Source organism: Alosa sapidissima, chromosome 7, assembly GCF_018492685.1.
Source record: "Alosa sapidissima isolate fAloSap1 chromosome 7, fAloSap1.pri, whole genome shotgun sequence".
NCBI classification, from domain to species: Eukaryota; Metazoa; Chordata; class Actinopteri; order Clupeiformes; family Clupeidae; genus Alosa; species Alosa sapidissima.
The window spans coordinates 7,665,313-7,692,886 of record NC_055963.1 but is presented as its reverse complement, the minus strand read 5'-3'; the positions used below and the strand labels follow the sequence as shown (position 1 = coordinate 7,692,886).

Genomic DNA, 27,574 nt, shown 5'->3' with positions numbered 1-27,574 from the left:
CATTATGCACAAATGCATAATAAATTGTGCCGTGCCATTCTTGTGTACTCTAGTGTGCCCTAAGGCATTGCCCATGGGGCTGGCTGTTTGCCAGGTTTAAATCCAAAGCTGGTTGGCTGCTGTCTAGTTGTCACATGTGGATATGAGCAAACACAACTTTCTTCATTTGGTCATTGTATAGGAACTGAGAGCAAACTATTCATGTTAACAATTCATGCTCACAGACAAAAGGCTAATGTTACCGACTGTAATCTTTTCTAGCCTACTCAATGGGCAGTTCCATTTGTGAAAATATATAGACCAACTTAAAACAAGAAATGTGTTTCCTCCTTTTCTGTGTGCATTATCAGCAAAAATGGCGAATTTCATTTGTAAACATAATATGTGTAAACTAACATGTGCATTGCACAAATATATAATGGGTAAATGTCCGATGGAAATATGACCTTTTGTAGTGTTGAAGTCTGTAAGCAAGGATCCGGGCTTGAAACAAAACACGCCCCGTTGTTTTGAGTCTGAAAATTAAGATCCTACAGGGGTTGCCTGGCAAGTGCCCACATGCCGCCCTGTTGCCTGTTCCTGACCAAACCCCTGGAGCTGTGCGGTGGTATGACTCCGTAAGCATTCAGCCGTGTGCGTTTCCTTGAAAACGGTATAGTCTATTTTAAAGTAGTGAGCCGAATCGGTTCCGGCTCTAGTTGACACTGCGGCAACAGTAGGTAGTAGGGGCTTCATGGAGAAAGACTTACCGATGCCATCTGGTGATGGAGGGAGTGCTGGTACCGATTCAGAGGCTGCGGACTCGGCCCCGCCAGAGGAAATGCAGCCCAGTCGTCCGGGAGAGCATGCTGTCTCGGTTCTTTGGTCTTTCGGAAAGTGCCTGGGTGCGTTATTGCCCGTGTACCTTGCGGGTTACTTCGGATTCAGTATTAGTATAGTCTTGTTCGGTCTTGTCATCTACATGGGATGGAAGCACGGCAGAGATGGAAAACACTCTCGATTGCAATCCGCCATGTATCTGCTGGAAAACGAGCAAGACTTCACCACCACACGGGTTTTTAGGAGTAAACGCGATTTGCCGTCATGGGTAAGGTTTTTCGTTTTGTTTGCAATATTTTGACTGTCTGATCCTGGCTAGCGGCGACAACAGCTGTACAACATCTGGCTCTGACAGCGCCACTCACCGTGCGCTCGTTTTATTTAAAATGCGCATTAACTGGTGGTAAATATAACCATTTATTTTGGACGATGTATGTCTAACTTGCAGAATAATGATACCTATTCTTGGTGTCAAAATTATATATCAAGACAGAAAATCAGTATGACAGTGTTATGACTGCATTTCAGAGCAGCAGTGGAGCAAAGCTGACTGCATGACATTGCATGGAAAATATGGTGTTTAGTAGTTAAATGTGACCTTGAACTTTCACGTTTGTCAGCGGTTTGGTTTCTTTCTTTTCATTGCCATTGCCTATTCAATAGATGAAGCTATGTCTGAAGATGGTTTAGATCCAAACCACCAACCTCTAGTCTACAATCTTGGCATTCCTTCAACCACCTTAGCATTAGACACTGGGAATGGTTTTCTGACAGTAGTCGTCCGTGTTTTGTTGCTCAGCCAGAGTTCTCTTATGTTGCTTCTCTGGATCACTAGTAGGACTAGCACTGCATCTGAGGCTTAGCCTGTTTTGGGATTAGATGTGTCAAGCTATTATGGGCCCACAGCATGTCACGATCCTCTTTAGTAGGTCTTAAGTTCATGTCTTTCTTCACCACTCAGATAATCCCGTACTTTTTCTGCCCAAATTGAACAATTAAATCATCCGACACGGCGCCTCACACACACACACACACACACACACACAGACACACATGTGTAGTGAAGAACATTTAGGTAGCAAACTCGAGGACGGCTGCTTGCTTCATAGCTCCCTCACCCACAGAGCCCTCGGTCTCTCCCTCGGTCTGTCTCGCGGTCTCTCACCCTCATTAAGCTCGCCACATTCCACAGTCAGTCCAGCCCTGTCTATATTTGGACATTATTTTCCTGAGATCTCTGAAGTTAGTCTGAGTCTGGATCTGATTCATTCTGGGCATAGTTGAGAATAAACATTCCTGGAAACAATAGGTCTCAGTGGATACAGGCTTACAGGTATCTTACAGTGTCCATAGGAAACTATGAGTTTACAAGCTACAAAGATAAGGGTGTGACAAATGTAAGCATGTTATGGGACCCTATTTGTGTCAGCCTCTTTCTCTTCATTCACATTAATGTTGATCTTTCTTTTTTAAAGTGGCCTAATACAGAGCCTATCTACAGTACAGTTGGATGTTGTGTGCACTGCACAATATATCAGATTGATAAGTAATTAAATGGATGTAATACTACCTTGATGTTGATGAGCTGTCAATTTGTATTTAAAGAATAACAAATAGTTATAGCCAGCTGTGGTTGTCACAACAGGCTATAGCTATTATATTTTGTTATTATTAGTCCTAAAAGATCTATGCATGCTTTCCAAAAACGGAAAGTTTATTTATGTCACAGTTATAGTATACTACACCATAATGTTTAACGCATTAAACATTTAAAGCATCTCTTGTGTAAGACCACAACCCTTCCTGCTGGCAAAGCACCAGTTAAGATCATGTTATGAGTCAGTGTGGTAGTTTATCTGTCTTCCTCTTCTACAAACCAGGCTCATATGATGGGGTTGTGAGTGTAAACAGGATATCACACACTCAAACACATTATCTTGATCCATGTGATGGGACAGGGGGATGTGCAATTGAAGTTCTGATCTCGTGGCTGTGGGTTTGAAGATCACTTGAGGGTACAAGAGATTATTCAGGGGCGTAGCTAGCTTGGTGGAAGTAGCAGGTCTTTTTCACAATTTGTGGATCTTTTTAGTGTGAGCTTGCAACCACTATCAGATACTGTAGTCTTAGATATATCTTATATAGTAAACAAACTTAAAGTCAGCAAAATAGCATCCAAATAGCATGTCTTGTTATAAAAGTGGTGTGGCTTTGAAAACAACTCAGGGTGCATAGCAAGAGTAAGAGAGAGAAAACAGATGAATGGAAGAGAGAAGGTGGTGACTGAGTTTGTGAAGCAAACTGCACAGTTTGAACTGGTAATCATCAAAATAAAGTTTCAACTCTTCAGACTGAAGCCGTATCCCAGTGTTTCCCATACATTAACTTATTTGTGGCGGCCCACCACAATATCAACATTGACCACCACACAATGATTTTCCATGTTGTTTTCCATGTTGTACTATTTAAATTGGATGGAATTCTCTCATTGTATAGCTATGTGCACCTTTGCACAGACTCTCCTTGTATCTCTCTGTCGAACCTACATGCACGTTTACACCTACATGCACATGAACATTAACAATCCTGCAAAGCATAGAAGACGACTGGCTAAGTTGTGCTTAAATCTGGTTAGCATCATAACCCCGCTGCACTAATTTGTTAAAAACTTTTGCATCCAAGTTAATTCTGCAAACCTACCACCACAAATATAATTCAATTCTGTGGGAAACACTGGTGTCCTGCTGCATCTGTCTGTTGCGCACGGCCTGCAGCTGAAGTGAAGGAAACTATTCAGCCCCCCACACATCCTATAATGGTCTGAAAGGGCTCAAATATATAATTTACAAAATGTAAGCAAAGAAAACGCTACATCTGCTGAGACTGCCCTCCACAGTGCTTGTTTACTTTTGTGTACTTTTGTTAGTAATATCTTCCTCCACAGAGTTTGTTTACTGTTTGAAACACCCCACCCCACCCCAGCTATGTCTCTGTTATGTCATTAACAACAACTTAACGACACTGACCTGCTAAAAGTAATCCAAGTATTACTGTCTTGTTTGTTAACAGGTTAATTTCCCTGATGTGGAGAAGGTTGAATGGGTCAACAAGGTGAGTCTTACAATAACATTATACAGTAACAGTATAGATAGCGGAGACAGAGCCACACACCCCTTACCTACACACACACACACACACACACACACACACCTGTATGTACACCATTTTTATTAGTGAAGAACATGAAGAGGGGAGCCCTTCACCTCGGGGGAAGTAGGTGTTTCATATTGAACTCTCTGTTGCACTGTGTCCTCTGATCTGTTCTGTCTGAGGTTTACATTTGGCTTAGACGTGGAGAGCAACAATATGTATGCATGCAAGGCTTTTTCACCATGCTCTCCATTAGTTAAAAAATAAAATAAAATAAACACACACACACACACACAACGAATGCGCGCGCGCACACACACGCACACACACACACACACACACACACACACACACACACACACACATACATACCCCTAATGTGTGGCAGCTTTGTTAGTGTAATAGACTGAGGCCTGCTGTTGCTAGGGTATCTGAGGCTCGCAGGTCTGAGCGCTAATGGCACATGGCTGCTGTTGCAGGACGTAAAGTCACAGACAAAGCTGAGATTGTGGCGGCCTAGTCAGCAGGGTTTGGTCAGGGCTGCTCTTGCACATGCTTCCCCTGGCACACTTCCTGAGTCACACGGTGGATGCAGTGCTCATCTCCCTCTGCCTCAGCTTACACACACACACACACACACACACACACACACACACACACACACACACACACACACACACACACACACACATACACACACACACACACATACACACACACACACCCTCAAAGGTCCAAGCCATTCTGTCATGACCTTGACAGAAAATGTATAGGTGCAGAGAGATTCCAGGGGACAGCAGCTCTTTGACTCTACCTGGAACAGAACAATAATGTAAACTTACCATAAAGCACTGCTAAGACTCCACATAATGTAAACTTACCATAAAGCACTGCTCAGATTCCACATAATAGTGTGTATACACCAAGATCAAGGTAATTATGCTGGGAGAGAATCAAGAAGAAGGACATTTATCATGCTGCATGAGCATGAGCTATTTGAAGCCCTCCCAACCTGAAAGTAATGTTTGTCTTCCTCCTTGGTGAGCTAGACAGTTTTGGTGTGTTAACACCTCTGTTTTAAACTTCACACCCTGACAACACTCGCTGAGGTGATGAATTCAATGGTATACTTTCATATCCTGTGGTAAAGTTGTGGATGATGTATAGGTTATGCAGATAAGACATTTTTGTTGAAAAGGTATTTTTCAAAAGCTCCAGGTCCTGATGCAGTTCTTTTTTAAATGTTTTATGATTATTGTTTTTCCATACCCCTTTTCATAGTTCATCATGGATGTCGCATAAACAAGTAGTGGTAACTGAGTTCACTGTGTCTCTATGAGATTAGGGGCACGGTGGACATGCTGTCCTGAATATGCACATTGTTTTTAAGCTGTTGCTTTTATGTGTCAGTCTGTTTTTGTGAGTCTGTGGAATGTTGCTAAAATGTGTCGTGATGACATTTGGCCTGCACCACCATAGAAATTAGAATAGGTCAAGGCTCTGGGTCATTCTATTCTATGTATGGGTAAATACAAAAGTTACTGAATGTGCCCAAAGACCTCAATATAAAGAGATCTCTGCCCCCAATTTTACCAAAAAACATTACATTCATTATCATGTTAAGCTGGCTGATGGCACACTGTTATACTCCCCCAAGCAGGGACGTGAACAGCCGTCCATCCGACGGCCGTTGACTGCCTGGCTGTACATGCCTCGTCGGCCAAGTAGGGCTACTCTCTAGCTCTCCGCATATGGACCCTTTCAACAATAAAAACAAAAACAATGCTTGAACGTTCTATTTGGGCCCCAATCTACTTCCTCTGCATTAAGATAACATATGGAATGTTAAAACAGAAGCCTTGTGGGGCCAACTATGATGCTGATAATGGAACTCTCTTGAAAGGGTCCATATGCGTTACTCAGGCTTATTCAAAGCCATCACTATGTGTACGTCCCTGCCCCCAGGCCTGCCACTTTGTTCTGTGGTCAGCTGTAATCCCTCCTTTTACCTCCCCTGACCTTTTTTGCATTCATCAGAAACAGGAAACAGGTCTGTAGGTTGGGGCACAGTGTTGCTCTTGCGTGAGACCAGTCAACATGTCATACTGACAGTTCATTGTAGTTCCTGCCCACAGTGGTTTGTACTCAGCGTATGGTTAGGCATGTCAGGCAAACCTCTATTCAGTTGTCATTTTTGTAGTATCACTGGTATTGACACAAGTCGAATTCTTTCAAATTTCTTCATTACCAAGTGTTTTTGTTAGTAATCTTTTTGTTGTAATGTTATTCATTCAATTGTCTTTTGATTTCCTTATTTAAGAATTACCTTTGTTATATACCATGACAAATATAAGACTCAAAACAACCATTAAGAAATAGCACCTACACATACAGCGATATTCACTGTGTCAAAGTTGACTGAGACACATAGAGTACATAGCTACCCTCTGATGACTGATGGACTAAGAACACCTTCAAGCCTTCTTATTGTCTCTTCCTGTGCCTGCATGCTTGTTGAGTTGCAGATTATCCAGCAGGCCTGGCCTTTCATTGGGCAGTATCTGGAGAAGCTGCTGGTGGAGACCATCGCCCCCTCCATCAGAGCCTCCAGCGCCTGCCTGCAGACCCTCAGCTTCACCAAGATTGATTTCGGAGACAAGGTAGAACTGACCTACACACTGTTCGGGAAAAGCTTTTACTAGGTTTTATTTTACTATGAAATTCATTAACTAAAGTGTCATATTTCTACTAACCCAAACATGCATTGTGAGACCCCCCCCCCCATATATAATGATTCAGTTCTATTAGTGGCATGTTGTACACATCTTCATCTTTGTAAAAGTGAACTGTGCCTCCAGGCCATGAAAGTGGTGGGTGTGAAGGCCCACACAGAACATGGCAAACGGCAGGTGATGCTGGACCTCTACATCAGGTACATCTCTTATGCTTAGTTTAGTTGGGCTCAATGCACAAGACAGTGTACTAGAGCAGGGGTTCCCAAACTTTTCCACGACAAGGCCCCCCCAAATACCACTAGGTTCTGGCCAAGGACCACTTGAACATTTTCACTTTGAAAATGTATAAGAGTATACTAGAGGAAGTGACAACTGGACCCTTATTACTTTATCCCCTTTTTGCACTGCACAGCTTTGCCGGAGATGTGGAGATCAACGTGGAGGTGAAGAAGTACTTTTGCAAAGCAGGAGTCAAGGGCATACAGGTGAACAACTCAAGCTATACCGTTATCTTTAGGTTTAATGTTTCATCCCATTTGTTTGCTTATGTCCTCTCTCTCTCTCTCTCTCTCTCTCTCTCTCTCTCTCTCTCTCTGTTCCTTTCATCTCCCACCAGCTCCATGGCAAGCTGAGGGTGATCCTAGAGCCTCTGATTGGGGATGTTCCTCTAGTAGGCGCCATCACCATGTTCTTTATCCGGAGGCCTGTGAGTCAGTCCACACTTGTTCCTTTGGCCGCAGTGCTTTATGTCTGAACACAAGCTAATGGCTAGCGGGGCCATCTTTCTCACTCTCTGGTGCTCTATTCTTACAGAAGCTTGATATCAACTGGACTGGGCTAACCAATCTGCTGGACATCCCTGGGCTGAAGTGAGTGCATTTTTCCCGGCTTCTGGAAGGCCTTCCTTGTGCTCCATACCCAGCGTGCTGAGACCATCCTAATGGATTAGCCCTACTGATCCCTTTGTTTATCTCTCTGTGGGCTAAACATTAAGAATGGGTGGCATGATTTACAGTTCTTTGACAAGCTCTTTTTGAGTGGATGAGAAGCATGGTTTTCCACAATATGGTGGAAAAGTCCCACTGTTTGATTAGTGGCAACTTGCCATTTATGTTTGGAATGCCATTTCACATCATGCTTCTGTTACCTCAAACAGGAACAGTCCCAGTTTCCCACCTTTCCCACCCGAGATTCCTGATTTGTGGGCAAATCACCAGTTACCAGTTACCCCATGCTGCCCTCTGCATTGCAAAATCAGTATGTTGTTATGTGTGTATGTCAATGTCTCTGTGTCTGTCCAACGGTGTGTTTTCCATTTCTTGTCCACAAAATGCAACCCTTGCATTCATTTTCAGTGCTATGTCGGATACTATGATAATGGATACTATCGCCTCCTTCCTGGTCCTACCGAATCGCCTCACTGTCCCCCTGGTGGCCGACCTGCACGTTGCGCAGCTCCGCTCCCCTCTCCCACGGGTAACCCATCCACTCAATACTCAGAGAGGGGTCAATGAGCCACCTCCTCTGTGAGACAGACCATGGCAAATATTATTACGGCTGAGTGTTGCTGAATGTGTTGTGTTGCTAGCAGAACCCACCGCAGAGGTCAGTGGAGCAAGTACTGAAATTTGATTATATGAAATACAACCTAAAGTCATATAAGTAAATACTGACAAATCTGCTGAAAAAAAAATATGACATGTAGCAAAGCGGTCAGCATCTATTTGTGGGTTCTTCTATCATTGTGTGCTTCACTTAAGACCTCCGAAGTACGTTTGAAGTGTTATGGATTTGTGATTAATGATACTGTATTGGCTGCTCAGTCTGTGTGTGTGTGTGTGTGTGTGTGTGTGTGTGTGTGTGTGTGTGTGTGTGTATGTGTGTGTGTGTGTGTGTGTGTGTGTGTGTGTGTGTGTGTGTGTGTGTGTGTTTGTTTCTGTGGATGGGCTCTGATAGGGGATTGTGCGCATCCATCTCCTGGAGGCTGAGAACCTGGCCGCTAAGGACAACTACATCAAGGGCGTGCTGGCGGGGAAGTCGGACCCCTACGCTGTGCTCAGGGTGGGCACCCAGACCTTCACCTCCCATTATGTGGACAACAACCTCAACCCCCAGTGGCGCGAGATGTATGAGGTGAGAGAGATTTATGGGTTTTCTAGTCTCAAGGCTGCAGTCATTGGGATATGTGCTTTCCAATGCAAGTGAGTCATAGCGAGCAAATATGGTTGGCCAACACTTTGTTTTTTATTCACTGAATCTAGAGTTTGAGGTTAGTGTTTGAAGTAGTAAAATGTCATCATTCAGATATGATACAGTTATGTGTTTCATGTTTCTCTTGCATCTGTGATGTGCCATTAAATAGCACAAACACTCATTCCAGTGTATTCCAAGACAATCCTGTGACAAGTGTGAAAAGAAAACCCTCTGACCTCAGAACAGTCAGATAAACAGGCTACTGAGCCAAACACAAGAATGCCGATACACTGCAACAACATTTTGAAATTGCAACCTTTGGCCTAGAACAAAAAAGTATTTGAATGTGAAAATACACATGTAAAGTTCCAACATCTCTGACGGTTCAAAGAAATTCCACTAACCCTGTGTTGCACTGCCATTTCCTGGTGTGCATAATTCTGTACTTCAGTGTGTTGTTCTGAAATGCACACTACTCCACTGTATTCACTGCCCCTTTGATTTCAGTAATGTTTTGAGTCATGGGTTTACAGTTCTATTTAAAGCACAAAGAGATGCTGCAAGTGTATTGCTTTTGGTTATCATCTGAATGGCACACATGTGACACAATTAGATTCGTTTTAACATATCAGCATTATTATTTTAATGTTTTTCATAATGCCACTAATCTGTTGTATCTAAAAATGTTTATTCATTTAAAGGGACGTTGATGTTTTTTTGCTGATGTATTGCAGAGCCGATTTAGAGACACTAGATCTCAAAAAGCATATTTTGTTGAGACTATTTCAAAACGGTTGTTGGGCAATTGCTAGCAGGATCACAACTTCAGAAATAACAGGATGTGACTATGACATCTCATGCCCTGATCATATGAATTATGAAACCCAGCGGGTGTAGGAAACATTCTTCTGAGAAAAAGAATGGCTAAAGCCTCATCTCATGGCTTGACCTTCTCTGCAAAGAAGCTAACTTGTCTTTGCTTATCACACAAGACTATCATGCAGAGTGGGCTTAGCTGACTTTGATGATTTCTCTCCCACTGATCATTTCATAACCATAAACTTCTCATCTCTTCATCGGTCTATTTCTGTATCTGTCTGTTTATGTGCTGGTGTGCCCCCCCCCCCCATGTGTATTTGTGGCTTGTCAGGTCATTGTCCATGAAGTGCCTGGACAGGAGTTGGAGGTGGAGGTGTTTGACAAAGACCCTGACCAGGATGACTTCCTGGGGAGGTACTTCCCACTGAATCCATATGTGATCACCCTCAGAGCCGTGCTTTTGACTGCTTTGGACCACAGGCTCCAAGCTGAGCGGCACATTAGCCATAGAACTGAATCAGGCTTTGTTAGATGATCAAACTGGAGGCCATGATATTCCCATCGCCTTTAGATCATCAACAAAGGGAGCATTTTATGACATTCTCTGAGGGTGCTGTGACCCACATGTTCTGTCTAGGACCATCCACTGAGGAATATAGTGGTCTTGTGATGGTAGTGCTAGGTTACCACTGTTAACCCAAACAGAGACATGGTTGAAGGCACAGTTCTTAGAAAAATACTTTAAGTTAATTTGTAAACCAAAGCAATACTTTGGTTTACTGAGTGTTTATGTCACACTGTTTCATTATCCAGAGTATCTCACCTGTAACTGGCATTCAGCATTTTTACAAATATCCAAATATTATGGGGAGTTCACTCTTGGAGCTTTAACATATTGTTGACTTTGTTAACATCTTTGAATATTGACATTTATATTATTTGAATTTTTAAAAGAAAAATAGGAAATACTGGCCTTTACATAGTCATTTGTATTGTTGCCATTATTTCTCCCTTTGTGGATTTGAAACATGAGTTCCTGTGTAGGGAGGCCCAAAAGAAAGGAAACGCATGTCTAAACTACACTTGGGTCCATCTACAAACATGTCCTCTTTCAACCATAAAAAAGAACTATGCTGTCATTTTAATTCGATACCGAATTGTGTTTCCAGGGGAGCTTAGTATTTGCTTACTTAATGGTAGAAATGTGAACTTGATTCTTTTAATCCTGTTAGCGCTGTAGCTACATTCTCTTTGGCTGTATGGCTCAATCTGGTGTGTGGTTTCATTGCGTAATCTTTATTGATCATTATTTTATTTTGTTTCTCAGGGTCAAGCTGGATTTGGACATAGTAAGGAAAGCAAGACTTTTGGATGAGGTGAGCTGAGTCTTGCAGATTGGTTTTACTCTCCCGTAGGCTACTCCTTAGCAGTGCAAACAAAAACTATTTGTCCTGTTAAACTGGCCTCTTGTGTAGGTGGATCAGGATGTAGGGCACAGTGTTTTTGTTTGCTCATTTGCACGTTACTTTATGCTAATAAAAATAATGATTTACCTACCTAAAGTAGGTATTCATATTTCAATGTGTTTGTGTTTGTGTGCTTGTGTGTGTGTGTGCTTGTGTGTATGTGTGTGTGTGTGTGTGTGTATGTGTGTGCTTGTGTGTGTGTGTGTGTGTGTGTGTGTGTGTGTGTGTTCACGTATATCCATTTGCGTATATATGTATGTTTATGTGCTTGTGTTTGTGTGTGCGTCTATGTGTGTGTGTGCACGTATATTCATTTGTGTATGTTTGTATGTATGTTTGTGTTTGCTGTTCCACAGTGGTTCACTCTGAAGGACGCTCCCTCAGGGCAGGTCCACCTACGTTTGGAGTGGCTCTCTCTGCTGCCCTCTGCTGAGCGCCTGAGTGAGGTGAGCATCGTGATCGGCACACAGCACACAGCCAGTATAAATGACTTAACTCCCTCTCCAGACAGCTCTGCCCAGCTCTGGTCACTACTTCCTGTCAAGTCAAGTCAAGTCAGTCAAGTCAAGTTTATTTATATAGCACATTTCATACACAGAGGTCATTCAATGTGCTTTACATAAACAAAACCAAACAATAATAACAAATAAAAGCATAGAAGGGCAATATAGTCAAAGAATAGTTAAAAGGTAAAGATCATAATAAAAAGAAAACATAAAACACAAGGTAAAATCATTTAAAAATAAAGAATAATTAGTAAGCAAAAACAAAGGCAAAAGTAGTAAAAAAAGTAATAAAAGACAAAGTAGAATAATTATCAAGGCAGATTCAGAATTTGTAACTCGGCACAGTTAGCAGAAAGCATCTGAGAACAGTTTGGTCTTAAGTCTAGATTTAAAACTGGCTACAGTTGGGGCCTTTTTAATGTCATCCGAAAGTTGGTTCCACAGCTAAAAGCTGCTTCACCATGTTTAGTTCTAACTGTAGGTTTTACTAGCAGGTTTTTCACCTGGGACCTGAGAGGACGAGAAGGTGTGTACTGCTGAAGCATGTCTGACAAGTATTTAGGTCCTGCTCCATTTACTGATTTATAAACAAGCAATAGTGCTTTAAAGTCAATTCTGTGACTTACTGGAAGCCAGTGCAAGGACTTAAGAATTGGAGTAATGTGGTCAGTTCTTTTAGTTTTTGTTAGAGTCCTAGCTGCTGCATTTTGTATCACCTGAAGCTGTTTAATAGTCTTTTTAGGAAGGCCTGTGAACAGTCCATTGCAGTAATCAACCCTGCTGGAGATAAATGCACGAATGAGTTTTTCTAAGTCATGTTTTGACATCAGCCCTCTGAGTTTGGCAATATTTTTGAGGTGGTAAAAAGCTGATTTAGTTATCGCTTTCATGTGGCTGTTGAAATTTAGATCACTGTCAATTAATACACCAAGATTTTTAACAGTATCCTTTGCCTTCAACCCTTTTGTGTCAAGGAGAGTGGCAACCCTAAGTCTTTCCTCATTTTTACCAAATATAATTACTTCAGTTTTTTCTTTGTTCAGCTGAAGAAATTTTTGAGACATCCAGGTGTTGATTTGTTCTATACACTGACACATAGATTCAAGAGGACCATAGTCGTTTGGTGAAAGAGCTAAGTAAATTTGTGTGTCATCTGCATAGCTATGATATGAAATCAAATTATTTTGAATGATTTGTCCAAGTGGGAGCATATAGAGGTTGAATAATAGTGGCCCCAAGATCGACCCCTGGGGAACACCACAGGTCAAGGACGTTGGTGTTGAGGTAGAGTTTCCGATGGCAACAAAGAAGCTCTTTTCTTGTAGATATGATTTTAGCCAGCTGATAACTATGCCTGTAAATCCAACCCAGTGTTCTAGTCTGTGTAGTAGAATATTGTGATCAACAGTATCAAATGCTGCACTAAGGTCCAGTAGCACTAGGACTGATGTTTTACCTGAATCTGTGTTGAGGTGTATGTCATTGGAAACTTTAATGAGAGCTGTTTCAGTACTGTGATTTGCCCGAAAACCAGACTGAAAGTAATCAAAATACCCATTTGATGTTAGGAAGGTGGTTAATTGATTAAAGACTACTTTTTCAATAATTTTGCCAATAAAAGGTAGATTGGATATGGGCCTGTAATTGTTTAGCATGGAGGCATCCAGGTTATTCTTCTTGAGAAGTGGCTTTACAACAGCTGTTTTCAGTGACTTAGGAAAGGTGCCAGACAGCAGTGATACATTTACAATTTGAAGGACATCCGCCGCTATGAGGTGAAAAACAGTTTTGAAGAAATTGGTAGGCAGAGTGTCTAAGACACATGTGGAAGAGCTGAGATTCTGTACCGTTTTTTTCAAGTGTTTCGTAGTCTATCAAGCTGAACTCTGACATCAAGTTTAGTTTCCCTCTGTTTGTTGCTGGAAGTTCAGGTTGTTGAATTTGTAATTGAGCAGATATGTTGAGTCTGATTTTGTCAATTTTACCTTTAAAAAAAGATGAAAACTCATTGCATTTATTAGTTGAGAGAAGTTCAGGTGCTAATTGTGAGGGGGGATTTGTTAACTTATCAACAGTTGAAAATAGAATACAAGTGTTATTTGAACTTCTATTGATAATGTTAGAAAAGAAAGACTGTCTTGCTTTGCATATTTCAGAGTTATATGTGCGGAGCATCTCTTTATGGATTTCATAGTGGATCTGAAGTTTGTATTTACGCCATTTTCTTTCAGTCTTCCTACACTCTCTTTTTAGAAGTTTAACTGCTGGATTTTGCCTCCATGGTGCTTTCTGTTTGTCCTTAACTTTCTTGAATTGTAATGGAGCAATGTCATCCATAATGTTTGCCATTTTTGCATTAAAGTGATCAAATAAGTCTTCAGAGTCTGACAGTTGACTTGACTTTAGTGAAAGTGCTTGCTCAAAGAGAGCACTTGTCTGATCATTTATGATTCTCCTTTTTACCATCATAGCTGTGTTTTGAGTGTGTGGGGACATAGACACATCAAAGAACACGCAGAAATGATCAGATAAGGCCAGGTCTTTAACAGCTGTAGAGACATCGAGACCCTTTGTGATAACAAGGTCAAGGGTATGGCCGAGAGAGTGTGTTAGCCCCTGTACACGCTGTGTTAGGGAGAAAGTATCGATTAGTGCAATGAATTCCTTGGCATAATTGTTTTCAGGATTATCCACATGCAAGTTCAGATCCCCTGATATAATAAGACAGTCAAACTCTATGCAAACAACTGATAGCAGTTCACCTAGCTCTTCAAGAAAAACTTTAGCTGAATGTTTTGGAGGCCTGTAAATTGTCAGTAATAAAATCTGAGGAGAAGACTTAATGCATGCACACAGATATTCAAATGAAGTAAAGTCACCGATTGCACTGAAAAGACGTCTTGAAAATTGTGGCTATCCCTCCACCTCTTTTATTTGCTCTGGTAGCACTCAAGAAACTGAAGTTTGGGGGAGCTGATTTGATGAGAGTAGCAGCACTGTTTGCTTGATCTAACCATGTCTCAGTTAAAAGTAAAAAATCAAGGTTGTGTGTGCAAATTAGATCATAAATTAAGAATGATTTGTTTGAAAGAGATCTGATATTTAGGAGTGCTAGTTTTGCTGTAAGTGTTGGGGAAATATGATCCATGGGGGAAATCTGAGGTTGATGTGGTACGGGTAGGAGATTGGACTGGTTTACCCTATAAGCTCGATGCATTTGTGTTCTATTTCTTGTCAATACAGGAATAGAGAATGTCATGGGCTTACTGGGTCCCGGCATGTTCTCAAAACTACTGTCAGTACCATTTATATTGCAGGGACCCTGAGAATATCATGCAATACAGTCATCATATAATTGTCCCCTGCTGCTGCCATCTGTATTTTCCACTGCACATTCCATGCTATATGCCGGCTGAGAAAATGAACTAAGAGGTTGCTGCTGCTTAAGAGATCCTTCTAAACGGGGAGGGGGAGGGCGAGGGGGTGGAGGTGCCTTTCGCTTCTTTGGTGCTAATGATCTTGGGCTAGTAAAACTCTGCATGGCTACTGGTAGCAGTCTCTCCATTCTTACAGGGAACATCATGTGCTTGGGTGGGGATGGTGATGGGTATTCAGGGGATCCCCTGCTCCCTCCCCCTGCTGGCCTCCCCTCATCACTCACCCTGAGGGAAGTGCTCTGGGAAGCCTGAGAGAAGCGGTCACAGCAGGAGGCTGAGGTGGAGTTATGTGATGGCTGACTGTTTGCTATGTGCAGGTGCTGAGGAGGAACCAAAACCTCACCATATCCAGCAAGACGGCAGAGCCCCCCTCTGCAGCTATTCTGGTGGTGTATCTGGACCGGGCCCAGGACCTACCGGTGAGTCATTATCTACTTCCTGTCTGAGCCAGCTGCATCCTGTCTCTCTTTCTCACAGGTATAATGACAGAGAGAGAGAGAAATCGAGTGTGTGTGTGTGTGTGTGTTTGTGTGTTTGTATGTGTGTGTGTGTGTGAGAGAGAGAGAGAGAGAGAGAATGAGAGAGAGAGAGGTGTAGTGTAAGACTGTGAGGTCTTGGTTGTCTGTGTGTTATGTTTGTGTTGACTCAGATGTGTTGTCACAGATGAAGAAAGGCAGTAAGGAGCCCAGCCCCATTGTGCAGCTGTCTGTGCAGGACACCACTCGAGAGAGCCGGGTCAGTCGTCCACTAACACTCGTCAGCTCTCATATGTCAACATGGGCTAACATGATACATGAAATGTCATGTGTTGCCACACTGTTTTGCTCTGCTAGATTTTACTCTATGAGGGTGTTAAAGGAACCATATGTAAGATTGTGGACAAAACTGGTACTGCAATCACTTTCAAATTACTGTAGAGTGGTGTATCCCCTCCCCCTCCCCCCTGACTCGAGGTTGCCAACCCGGATGCCGAAACACTACTGACTTTGTGATTAGAAGATAGGTAGAGGGTGGCACATCAGGCCAAAACACAACATGACATGACAAAACACAACATCAACATCAGTTGAGGGCTGTAACTTCACTTTTTAAATGACAATATCCTGGCCAGACTACTGTTGTCAGTGATATAAGTATTTTAAATGAACATGATTTCTTAATGTTTATGTTTACAATATGTCTTAATGACATATCAGGGCCATTTTATGATTACTTGAAATACATTTCTTACATACGGTTCCTTTAACGTTGCTGCGATTAGTAATGATTTTTAAAATATTTAACCATGCTAGCCTTTTGAAACCTCTAAAGAAATATATGTTCTCCTTCTCAGAGATAGTAGTGCAGAGGTAGTTGTTAGCAACAAATACTTTTTCATTGTGTGCATGTGGAACACAAACACAAACATTGTGTCTGATGTAAACAAATGTAATGTGCTCCACTCAGACTATGTACGGCACCACCAGCCCTGTATGGGAGGAGGCCTTCACCCTCTTCATCCAGGACCCTCTCAGACAGGACATGGACATTCAGGTCTGCACAAGTATTCTGCCAATCTGCCCGCCACCTTCAGTGTCACTGCTCAGAGTAACTGATGTGCTTAGTCACCAGGTCAAAGCAGATCAACTCAGAGACCTGATGTCTAGACTCAGTCTCTTTCCATTTGCGTTTGCTCAGTTGTCTCCACATTTGTGGAATTCTCTGACCCCTCCGCTCTCCTGCTGTCTCTGTGTCCCTCTCTCTCTCTCTCTCCCCTGCTGTCTCTGTGTCCCTCTCTCTCTCTCTCAGGTGAAGGACGACGACCGGTCCGTGTCCCTGGGCAGCGTGACCATTCCTCTGGCCCGGCTGCTGGTCACCCCAGAGCTCACCATGGACCAGTGGTTCCAGCTGGAGAACTCAGGCCAAGCCAGCCGGCTCTACCTCAAAGCTGTGCTGAGGGTGAGTGGACGGTCACTCAGTCCACTGCCTCAGACACATTCACACTGCGGGGCTTCACACATTCACAACAGGATGTGATCTCTGTCAGCCACAGGCTAAACAAAAATTGTCACTGTGGTGTGAATTCTGTCACAACATTATGTGACTGTAATGAGGGCATCGCTTGTTAGTTAGTATTTATCAATGGTAGTCTAATATTAATAAGAGGTGAGGTACAGTACGTATATTGCAGAATATATCATAACACACATGCAGTTTAATTTTGAAACAAGCTCTTACACAGCAGTACAGCAGTAACATAATACATTCTGTTATTCTGCATATTTTCCTGCTTGTGAAAACCACCGTTATCACCACATAACAGGTGATAACTAGAAAATGTAATTCCAGGGAATTACGAGTGCATGAAAATGCAAAAAATAGGATGTAATATATCATATCAATAAAAAAAATATCAGAGTAAAAACAAATAATGCAGATATAGTTACAATAGTGTTGGTAGGTTGACTTTGTGCTGGTTGCTAGGTTGTTGCTAGGGTAAATCATATGGTTGCTAGGGTGTTGCTAGGGTAGTTATGCTGGTTGCTATGCTGGTTGCTAGGGTAATCATGTTGGTTGCTATGTTGGTTGCTAGGTTGTCATCATAAAAGTGGTTGCTAGGCTGTTGCTAGGGTATTTATCATGGTTGCTATGCTGTTGCTACGGTAGTTGAGGTGGTTGCTAGGCTGTTGCTAGCTTAGATGTGGTGGTTGCTATGCTAGTTGCTAGGTTAAACTCATTGGTTGCTATGTTGGTTGCTAGGTTGTAACTGTGGAAGTGGTTGCTAGGCTGTTGCTAGCATATTTGACATGGTTGCTAACCATGTTACATAGCTTAGTTGCTAGGCTGTTGCTAGGGTACTTGAGGTGGATGCTAGGCTGTTGCTAGCAGAGGCGGACAGAGTACACAGCTTCATTACTTGAGTAAAAGTAGAGATACCCTTTGCTAAATTTTACTCAAGTACAAGTAAAAGAACTCAAGCAACAGTCAAATGTCTACTTAAGTAAAAGTACTGAAGTAAAAGTAAATGTCTACTTAAGTAAAGTCTACTTAAGTAAAAGTACTGAAGTACTTGTTTTTAAAAGTACTTGAGTATCAAGAGTACAAGAGTAAGCCTACATTTTCTAAATATTGCATTACTACTGCCACAGTGCTTACATTTATGTACAGAAACATCCTACATGGAGTTATGAAAAATGTTAGGAGAATGTAAAAGGAATTGAAAGTAAAATCAAGTCATTTTTATCTTTTTACCATGTTGCCAGGGATAGGCAATATTTCTAATACATGTTTTTAAAATACGTATTTCAAATACAAAATACTATCTTGTAATTGAAACACTTGAAGCAAAAACTATCATTAACTTGTTCAGAAAATTTAAATAGTCTGGCGAGGTGGGGCCACAGGTTGGCACATTCCCGGGATGGACCTGCTGCGTCTTCATGCATTGTTTCGCCATGGTTTCGTCTCTTATCTAAATCTGACCATGGAGTTGACTTTGGCGGAAAGCTGAAGGTGATTGCTGATAGGCTGTCCCAATCAGTGGTGCCTGCACAATCCAATCACGTTTGAGAGGGAAACAACAAATTAAGGGTTTCCGAGATTTTTCTTTTTTCCTTTTTTTTTAGAAGAAGTAACGGGTACTCACGGTTATGGATAGAAATGTAGTGGAGTAAAGAGTACAATATTTGCCTCTCAAATGTACTTGAGTAAAGTCATGAGTACTCCCCAAAAATGATACTCGAGTAAAGTACAGATCCCTCAAAATTGTACTCAAGTAAATGTACTCCGTTACTGTCCGGCTCTGGTAGCTAGGTTGCTATGCTGGCTGCTAGGTAGATGATGGTTTAATATAGTTGGCTGGAGGCATAGTGTATGATAACTGACAGTTGGAATGGCTGAACAGTTAAATAGCTGAGTAGTTTAAATGGTTAAATTATTTAAAAGTGAATTATTGTACTGAGGAACAGTTTTGTGCAGAGGAAACAGTTGAACAGGATATGTAGTCTGAAGAGAGCCAGATTGTAAATTGCTTGAAGCCTGAGACAGACAGTTGCTGTAGGTGGCCGGAACACCTGGCATAGGATTCTAATTGCTTGATAACCCTATTGTGATGTCATAAAGGCCAATGTTAAGTCTATGGGGACATTTTTAGTAGTTTTTAAGTAATAGTTTAAAAAGTATAAAAGTTACAAAGTTGAAAAATACTTTGCACACCAGTCCTAAGTTAGACCTACGTAACATAGTTTGAATGAAGTTTCTACATTAAACGGTTGAAGCCTCATTAAACACGGAAAATAATAATAAGAAATTGGATAACAGTAGAGTGCATTTTCATGCACTCTAATTATTTTCATAATGACAAAAGGGTCTGCTTCAGACACATCAAATACATCTCTCTTACTGACTTTAATATGTTCTATGTGTCCCTTTATCATTTTTGTGTGTGTGCATGTGTGTTCCTCAGTTGCTTTGGCTGGATGAAGATGCCATTCCCAGCCCTGTCTCCCCATGTCCCATGTCCCCTGGGTCCGGCCAAGGTGAAGGGGGCGTGACATCAGAGGGGGCCCCAGGGAGCTCCAGCCTGTCCCCCAACCCGTGTGTGACGCGGCCCCAAAACACCAGCCCAGATGCAGGTTTTGCCACAGAGGTGTGTCCCTCCAGGGCAGAGTCCCCTCTTCAACAGACAACATTTGTGTGTTTGCTCTTCTAATGTTGACTTCATAACTAGAGTCTTTGTGAGAACTCATCAAACAAGTTCAGCCTGTACAACTGTCTGTAAATCAACTATATCTGATATACAGTTGCAGCCTAACGGACATGAGATTAGATCAGTTAGTGTTTCTTGCAAAAAGCATGTCCTTGCAATGCTGTTTGCAAGCACGCTCTGTTGTCAGTTGCTGAGCCTATCCTGTTTATCTCTTGGTCTCGTCCCATCTCTATGTTGACATAAACACTGAGATGCTCTCGCCCCCACTCCGCTCATCTCCTCCGTGTCCTGCAGGGCGTCTTGAGGATCCGTCTGGTGGAGGCCGAGAGCCTCGTGGCCAAGGACAGCTTCATGGGCAGGAAGGGGAAGAGCGACCCCTACGTCAAGGTCCGCGTGGGCGGCGTGACCTACAAGAGTCATGTGATCAAAGAGAACCTCAGCCCCACGTGGAACGAGATGTATGAGGTAAGTGTACACGCTCCAGATCCACCAAGGCCTGCTGCTCCTCAGGGACGCTCGGCAGGAGCAACGGCTTTCATCTATTTATAGATACACATTTATTTTTTTTCCTTTCACTGTGCTCTTCTAGCCTCTAATTCAGCCTGTGGGAGCAGGCCTCCCCCTGTAGAGATCCTCTCTGCTGTAATGACTCCATATAATTAAGTCTCTCCTGTCTGGCCCTCCCTCTGGTGCCTCACAGGTGATCCTGACCCAGCTCCCGGGACAAGAGGTGCAATTTGAGTTGTTCGATAAGGACTTTGACCAGGATGACTTCCTTGGCAGGTACGGAAAGGAGACAAAGGTGTTAGAAGGCTTTTGAGGTCTTCTCTGTGTAGACGGAGGGGTTCTGTGTAGATGTGACAGCTTCTTTCCAAAATCCCATTGCAGATTCAAGATTAATCTCAGAGACCTTATCAACTCACAGTATACTGATCAGGTGAGAACATTATCAGGGCAGCTCTGAATCATAAAAAATAAGATAACGCTGAAGTTTTTTAATGTGAATAATTCTGTATTCTGTGCGTTTGTGTCATGATTTCATACCAACCCTGCAGTGGTACACTCTGAATGATGTCAAGACGGGCCGAGTTCACCTGGTAATGGAGTGGTTGCCCAGAGTAACAGATCCGACGAGGCTTGACCAGGTTAGCCCTGCTGCTGTCAGCACTGCGTTGTCTGAGTGCTCACAGAAACACCTATTATGTGCTAATGCATCTGTGTGTACACAGGGACAGCACAACTGTTCATCAGTCCCATTTATTTGATTGATCATGTCCTGTACTGTCTCATGTCATTTAATTCGCAAACAAATTCATAAGAGCGGCATATTATTTTACAATTTATGTATAATAACATGAAATGTTGTGCTTTATATTGGCTCTTTAGTTGGTTGGCAGGCACTGTTTTGCAGTTGAACAGTGTAATTAATGGCCTCTCGTGTGTGCTGTTAGATCCTGCAGCTTCAGTCCCAGCAGGTGTATCAGAATAAGACAATCCCCTCTGCAGCTCTGCTCTTTGTCTACGTGGAGAGGGCCCATGGCCTGCCGGTGAGTGCAGTGCATACAGACAGGACATCCTCACATCTCACACTTACACAGGATACACTCACATCTCACACTTACACAGGACACCCTCACATCTCACACTTACACAGGACACACTCACATCCCACACTTACACAGGACACACTCACATCCCACACTTACACAGGACACCCTCACATCTCACACTTACACAGGACACACTCACATCCCACACTTACACAGGACACCCTCACATCTCACACAGGATACCCTCACATCTCACACTTACACAGGATACCCTCACATCTCACACTTACACAGGATGCACTCACATCTCACACTTACACAGGACACCCTCACATCTCACACTTACACAGGATACCCTCACATCTCACACTTACACAGGATGCACTCACATCTCACACTTACACAGGATACCCTCACATCTCACACTTACACAGGATGCACTCACATCTCACACTTACAAAAACAGAATAAACAGCTAAATTGTACTTTTGTGTTCAGTATGTATGGGGAGGGTGGCTTCACTAATTGGTTCGTTTTCTGTACCATGTTATCTGTGGCCCTAGCTGAAGAAGAGTGGTAACGAGCCCAAGGTCGGGGCAGAGATCTCACTGGAGGGCGTCTCCAACCGGACTAAGGTGGGACTTCCTGTCCATTTCCATGTGCCTACCGGTGTCCTTGGTGTGGCACATCCCTCAAGTCTGTCATAAAGAGTGGGCTACCAAAATGAAATGTGAAATTTGTGGGTCTCGTATGATTTGTGCATATTCATGTTTTCTTTCCCGTAGATTTGCGATCGTTCTACCTCTCCACAGTGGGATGAAGCCTTTCAGTTCCTGGTTCGTGACCCTAGAAAGGACATCCTCACAGTGAAGGTCAGGAAATTAAAACATATAAAAAAACAAATCCCAAAATCAGCTTGTGCCATGTTGTTGATTTGTACTGGCTATGACAGACAGTTCTAGTGCCTGAATGTGCGTTCTCTGTGCAGCTTTCTCACAGCTGGGGTCAGGCTCTGGGCGCCCTGCTGCTGCCCCTGAGGGAAGTGCTGGCCGAGCCGGACCTGGTGCTGGACCGCTGGCTGCCTCTAGATGGCGCTCTCCCAGAGAGTGAGATCTTACTGAGGGCCGAAGTCAAGGTGACTTAGCAACAGCGACACAGTGCAGTGATTTAACATTTCAGCACATAGTTTTTAAGCTAGTTATCAGCAATCACACAGCCATACAATAGTTTTATTCTCAAAACTGTCCCCTAAAGTCCATCAGTTACATTTCTCAAATGTCAAATAGAGTTTTCTCTGTCGTTAATAATACTGCCTTGTGTGTTGGTCCATCAGTTATTGGACTCAAAGCTGGTGGAGTGCCTCAAGTCGAATGGAGATGAGGTGACAGACTGTGACGAGGCAGTGGAAGATCACCTCATTCCCAGTAGAGATTCAGACATGGCAGCTAATCTTAGGCATAGAGCTGTGCCCAGCAATGAGTGAGTGTCACACAGAATGGGCTCTGTTCTTTCTTCAAATACTGCAAAGAGACAACTATAATGATATTGTCTGTGTGTGTATGCGTGCGTGTGTGCGTGTGTTTTGTGTGTGTGTGTGTGTGTGTTTCTGTCTCTAGAGAAGATAGTGTGGGTGGAGCTGGAGGCCAGGGACAGGTGAAGCTCTCTATTGTCTACTCTTCTGAAGAGAGCCGATTGGCCATCACGGTCCACGCCTGCAGGTACTGTATGTCTGACAGCTCTGAGGACACCTGAGCCCCAGGTGTTGTTTTTTTTTTACCTCACTCACTGTTTGAATGTAACACTGAAAGGCTGTTAACAGTCAGTGAACTGCTTTAAGAACTTGACCCTTGAACAGTTTAGCTGACTGCATTCCTCTTGGAAAACACTTGCAGCGTTCAATTTGTGTGGACTGGACTGTCTGCCGCCAGATTGTAAACACTCCTGCGTGGCTTGTTTGTTTGTGGACAGAAACCTGCCTGCCAGCGCCAAAGACGGGTCTGACCCTTACGTCTCCCTCATCCTTCTCCCAGACAAAAGCAGGAACACCAAGCGCAAGACAAGTGTCAAGAAGAAAGAGCTCAACCCAGAGTTCAAAGAGAGGTAAGGTTAGGGGGGAATAATAACATGCTTGGGAAGATAATGATGTGTGTTAGCTTGGCCCAAAGGCTAAATTTACCATCACGTTTGTTTACCCTGTTAGGTTTGACTTTGACCTTTCACTGGAGGAGGCCACACAGAGAAGACTGGACCTGTCGGTCAAACACAGTGTTTCCTTCATGAGTCGTGAGAAGGAGCTCATCGGAAAAGTGAGAGAAACCTGTTTAGTTTTGAAGGACAAATCGTTAATTAGTGTTGTGAGGCAAAACTTTTCTGTCAGTAACTCTAATAATACCACACAGAATGGCAGCATGAATATAATGACAGAATTTGAATCCTGAATTGGATTTACAGCAAAATTCAGTTACACAAGAAGAAGGATATCGTCCGAATGTAGAATCGGTCTTCCTGGTAGAACTTTGCTAAAGCTATAATTTCCTCGAATTTTGACATGAACAGTTATTTGTTCTGTTTTTTCTCCTGTAGTTGCAGCTTGATCTGGACCAAGTTGACCTCAACTCAGGGGTCACTCAGTGGTATGTTCACCAGTTCCGCCCATGGTTGTTTTTATAAAGCATCTGTGCAAATACATCTGGTCTCTTCCTGTTGCTATTTGTGCTCTGTTCTTCCCAGGTATGACTTGACGGAGGAGGCCACCTGATGGGTATAGGAGAGGACTTGATGCCTTTAACGTCTCTGCCCTCCTGCTTCACCTTCCGCCAAGCTTCTGCTGTGTGATGCAAATGTCACTTTTGTAGCTTTGAGATTGTGTGTAGCATTCAAATAGTGTAATCACTGATCACAGGTATCATATCAAATCAATACCTTCTGTTTGCTTGCACAAGAATTTTGTTTACTATCAATCACGAGGAAACAACTAAAGGGGTATTGCATTGCATTTGCACTATGCAAAATACCTTTAGATTGATTTACGACACAATTTTTTTACAATCAGTCATCCTGGGGTGAAGCCTAAAGATAAATGGATAGACTTAACCCTGTCAGTATTTCCATGTACAATGTGACAACTACTTCATTCATATGGTCAGGTGTTCCAGATAGCGCACCCTGTCATAAGTGCACATTAACCAAATACGTCGGTACATTGTACATCACGGTACAAGCATATTCATAGAATGTGTAATTACAATTCTCATCAATTCAAAACCAAAGATAACTATTTTTGTTTTAAAATAATGATCACCACCACCAAACTCCGACAGACACAATATATTCCTCAGCTTTTGTAGTTACACAGACCATGAATATTTGTGTCCAAGAGAGCAGACCATGCAGACATGGCATGTGGATCGACATTATGCAATGAAAGATTCAACATCATGGCTTCTCCAGTAGCACACAGCAGTTTAGTAGTAGATTATAATTATTTTGAGTTGCTTTTTGTCGTTCCTTGGTACTGTTTGAATGTTTACACTTTTATGCCTTCTCCATTGCAGGAATGTGCAGTCTTAACTGAAAACTCTGTTTGAATGTTTTTTTTTTTTATTTTGAAATGAAGGAACTTTGTTATTACTTTAAGATATTTGCATAGCAGCTGAGGCGTTGTCATACAGTGTTATAAATGTCTCCGTCACCTCAGCAACCTTCATATCAGAAAGGTCTGAATCACTGTGCTTTGTTCTGTTTCCCTGGCTAAGGGAGGCAGTAGTGTGCTATGATGTATATTATGCTCTAGTTGTTCTAAAGGCAGCCTTCCAGTGCCAACTTGTAAGGGACTGAACACCAGCTTGAAAGAAACTGTGTTTTGCACGAAAATGGGTGGGGAAAGAAATGCTATTTTTAGTCAGAAAGGGAATGGGTGATATTGGAATGACAGTGATAGTATGGTTTACTCTTTATCATGAATCTTGCAGCTGATTGAATAAACCTTGTTTGCACTTTAAATTGAGTTTGTTTTAATGCTTACCACTGCATATTCACTCTATGGTATAGCTTGTAAAAGGTAGCCACCGCCAAAGAACATGAAGACAAAACTTCACTATGATTCATAATGCCAACACAACCTACATTAATAAACAGCCCTCAGAAGACATGTTTACTTTTGTGGCCCATCTCATGGGCTGTTTACATGCATTAAGCTTTGTTGACACTGGCGTTCTGGGGAAGAGAAAAGCAAGCCTTAGTCAGAAAAAAAAACGAATTGATGTCTTGTCAGTAGCTTGTGAAAGACATTTAGCTGCGCAATTTTCAACTCGTTCAGTCATTAGAGTAACATTACTGGGCCTAAATAGGCTAGTATAATGTTTTTTAGCCGGCAGCCAGTAGTGACATCCTATGTAAATAGTTGAGATTCCTGATTGGTCATGCTATTGCAGTAGCAAACCAGCAGGCAGCGATAATGGGCTGTTTTAAACGTAATGATCCATCCATCTCTCTCACTGAGGCAAACGATGTGTTGCATGACGAAAAAGTCACCCCCTCAATGAGGAGGACTTCTTTAAAATGGGTGGGACAATACTCTACACTTTTGCCTGAGTGGATACGAAATCGAGGAGTCTTATTCGGGATCCTACTATAATAATGAATGGAGACTCGTAGTAGGCCTACACTGTAAAGTTTTGTATCAAAGTAGTTTGAAGTTCGCCTCAATCAGTTGGATTTACAGAAAGAAATGGATTGGCTGCGCAGCTCCGACTCAATACTTATGGAGAAGAAACAGATCGATACTTCATAGCTTTTGGACTGATACAGTTTGTTTCAATGGCGTGCAACAGATGCAAAATTCAACAGTTGATCAATTAATGCAAGATACAGCGCGAGTGTTAGGCAGTGTGTGGTTTTGCAGTAGCTGAGTTTGCTATTTGTCATGTGAATTGACAACATCTGGAATGTAACATTTATCGTTACGCGTGTTGAGAGCAATCCAAAAAGAAGAAACATTGAATTATTTCTCTTGGACTGAGCTGTCATTTTGCTTAACCATGGGGAATATTGAGAGTGTTGATGGACAGTCTGAAATGAAGCATCACATAATGCCACTGAAAGTCCCCATGCCCGATCCAATGGAGCTAGAGGAGAGATTTGCATTAGTTTTGGTAAGTTACAAGATCATTGTATTTTTTCTCTCCTCATTTACAAGAATGTTTGATATATAACGTACGTTTTGAAAGCGTTTTGAGCTTTTGAAAGAAACTGATACGAATAACCCAATTTGTAATTGTACTATTATGACTAGATCAAAATGACTGAAATATACGACCATTTATTTAAACACAGTCTAATAGAAAACTGAGCGAGCAATTTCAGCCCATTTATTCTTAGTGTAGCTCATTAGACTTAACATGTCACGTTCCCTGGATTAATCGTTGACATTAATTTTCTCTTTGAAGTGGACAGAGAGGGTAACCTATGATTGACAACAGCAATATATCAGTACAGTAACCACATATGTGCGCGTCATAGATGTGGAAACACCAGAAAATGTGTGGTATCACTTTTCCTTTTTGCCCCTGTAATTATTTGGCCCGTGTGATATCTTGAATTGGCAAAGAAGTTCCACCCCCATGCCTGTATTTCTCCCTCCCCGGCCATTCTTTTGTTTCCAAAAAAGTCAACCCCTACCCGCGGCTTTGAGCAAAAAATGTAGCTTGCTGATGAACGCATTACCGAGCCGCTAAGGTGGCAGATAAATCAACCAGGAGGCGAACGGCCAGAACTAACATAGGATGTTGTCCTAACGGTGTGTGAAACTGAAATATCCACGATTTACAATAAATCTGTTTTCATCTGTTCAACGCAACATTTTCTGAATTCCCCCAAAACTCCTACGCTCGGAGTCGGGACTCGCAGAGGGGAGCCACGCCTTCTCCGCTCCATCTTCGTAACTTGTAACCCATAACGCAAGCTCATTATCGGATAGCTTTGTTATGCAGTGTACACAGTCAACACCCACCATTAACATAAATCAACACATACAGGGAGACATGCGTACTTGTCATCGGATACGAGTCTGTCTTTAAGCTTACACCAAATAGTCTAAACGAGTTGACGAAATATCCTATCAGAATGTTTCTGCACTTTAAGCAACCATTAGTCGCGCAACAGACAGTTTTAATGCAATGCTTCCGTATCCTACTGGATGAGATGTCTGTGCC

General features: G+C 42.4%; 2 protein-coding genes across 5 annotated transcripts in view; both read left to right on the top strand.

The window, feature by feature from the left end:
- The first annotated feature begins 537 nt into the window (after positions 1-537).
- Positions 538-25,364, top strand: esyt1a (extended synaptotagmin-like protein 1a). Of its 4 annotated transcripts, XR_006032802.1 has the most exons (32): positions 538-1,087; positions 3,889-3,930; positions 6,495-6,629; positions 6,828-6,901; positions 7,117-7,189; positions 7,321-7,410; positions 7,518-7,573; positions 8,060-8,180; positions 8,661-8,837; positions 10,048-10,130; positions 11,044-11,092; positions 11,539-11,628; positions 15,443-15,544; positions 15,789-15,860; positions 16,572-16,658; positions 16,914-17,063; positions 19,570-19,752; positions 20,107-20,277; positions 20,513-20,595; positions 20,701-20,749; positions 20,868-20,957; positions 21,264-21,359; positions 21,926-21,997; positions 22,148-22,234; positions 22,351-22,497; positions 22,696-22,841; positions 22,979-23,080; positions 23,331-23,462; positions 23,563-23,668; positions 23,946-23,995; positions 24,093-24,829; positions 25,118-25,364. XR_006032802.1 is itself a non-coding variant. In XM_042097919.1 (31 exons), the coding sequence occupies exons 1-31, from the start codon at positions 734-736 to the stop codon at positions 24,118-24,120; spliced, it is 3,297 nt and encodes a 1,098-aa protein (XP_041953853.1). In that variant the 5' UTR covers positions 538-733; the 3' UTR covers positions 24,121-25,364. The 4 variants fall into 4 exon arrangements, 3 of the variants coding, with proteins under 3 accessions (XP_041953853.1, XP_041953854.1, XP_041953855.1); XM_042097919.1 differs by having other exon boundaries at positions 24,093-25,364; XM_042097920.1 differs by lacking the exons at positions 23,331-23,462; positions 23,563-23,668; positions 23,946-23,995 and having other exon boundaries at positions 22,979-23,015; positions 24,093-25,364.
- Positions 25,365-25,962: 598 nt separating this feature from the next.
- fmnl3 (formin-like 3) overlaps positions 25,963-27,574 on the top strand; it is a 40,978-nt gene continuing 39,366 nt past the window's right edge. The window contains 1 exon segment of the mRNA XM_042099420.1: positions 25,963-26,515. Coding sequence (XP_041955354.1) covers positions 26,402-26,515 — 114 coding nt within the window. The 5' untranslated portion in view covers positions 25,963-26,401.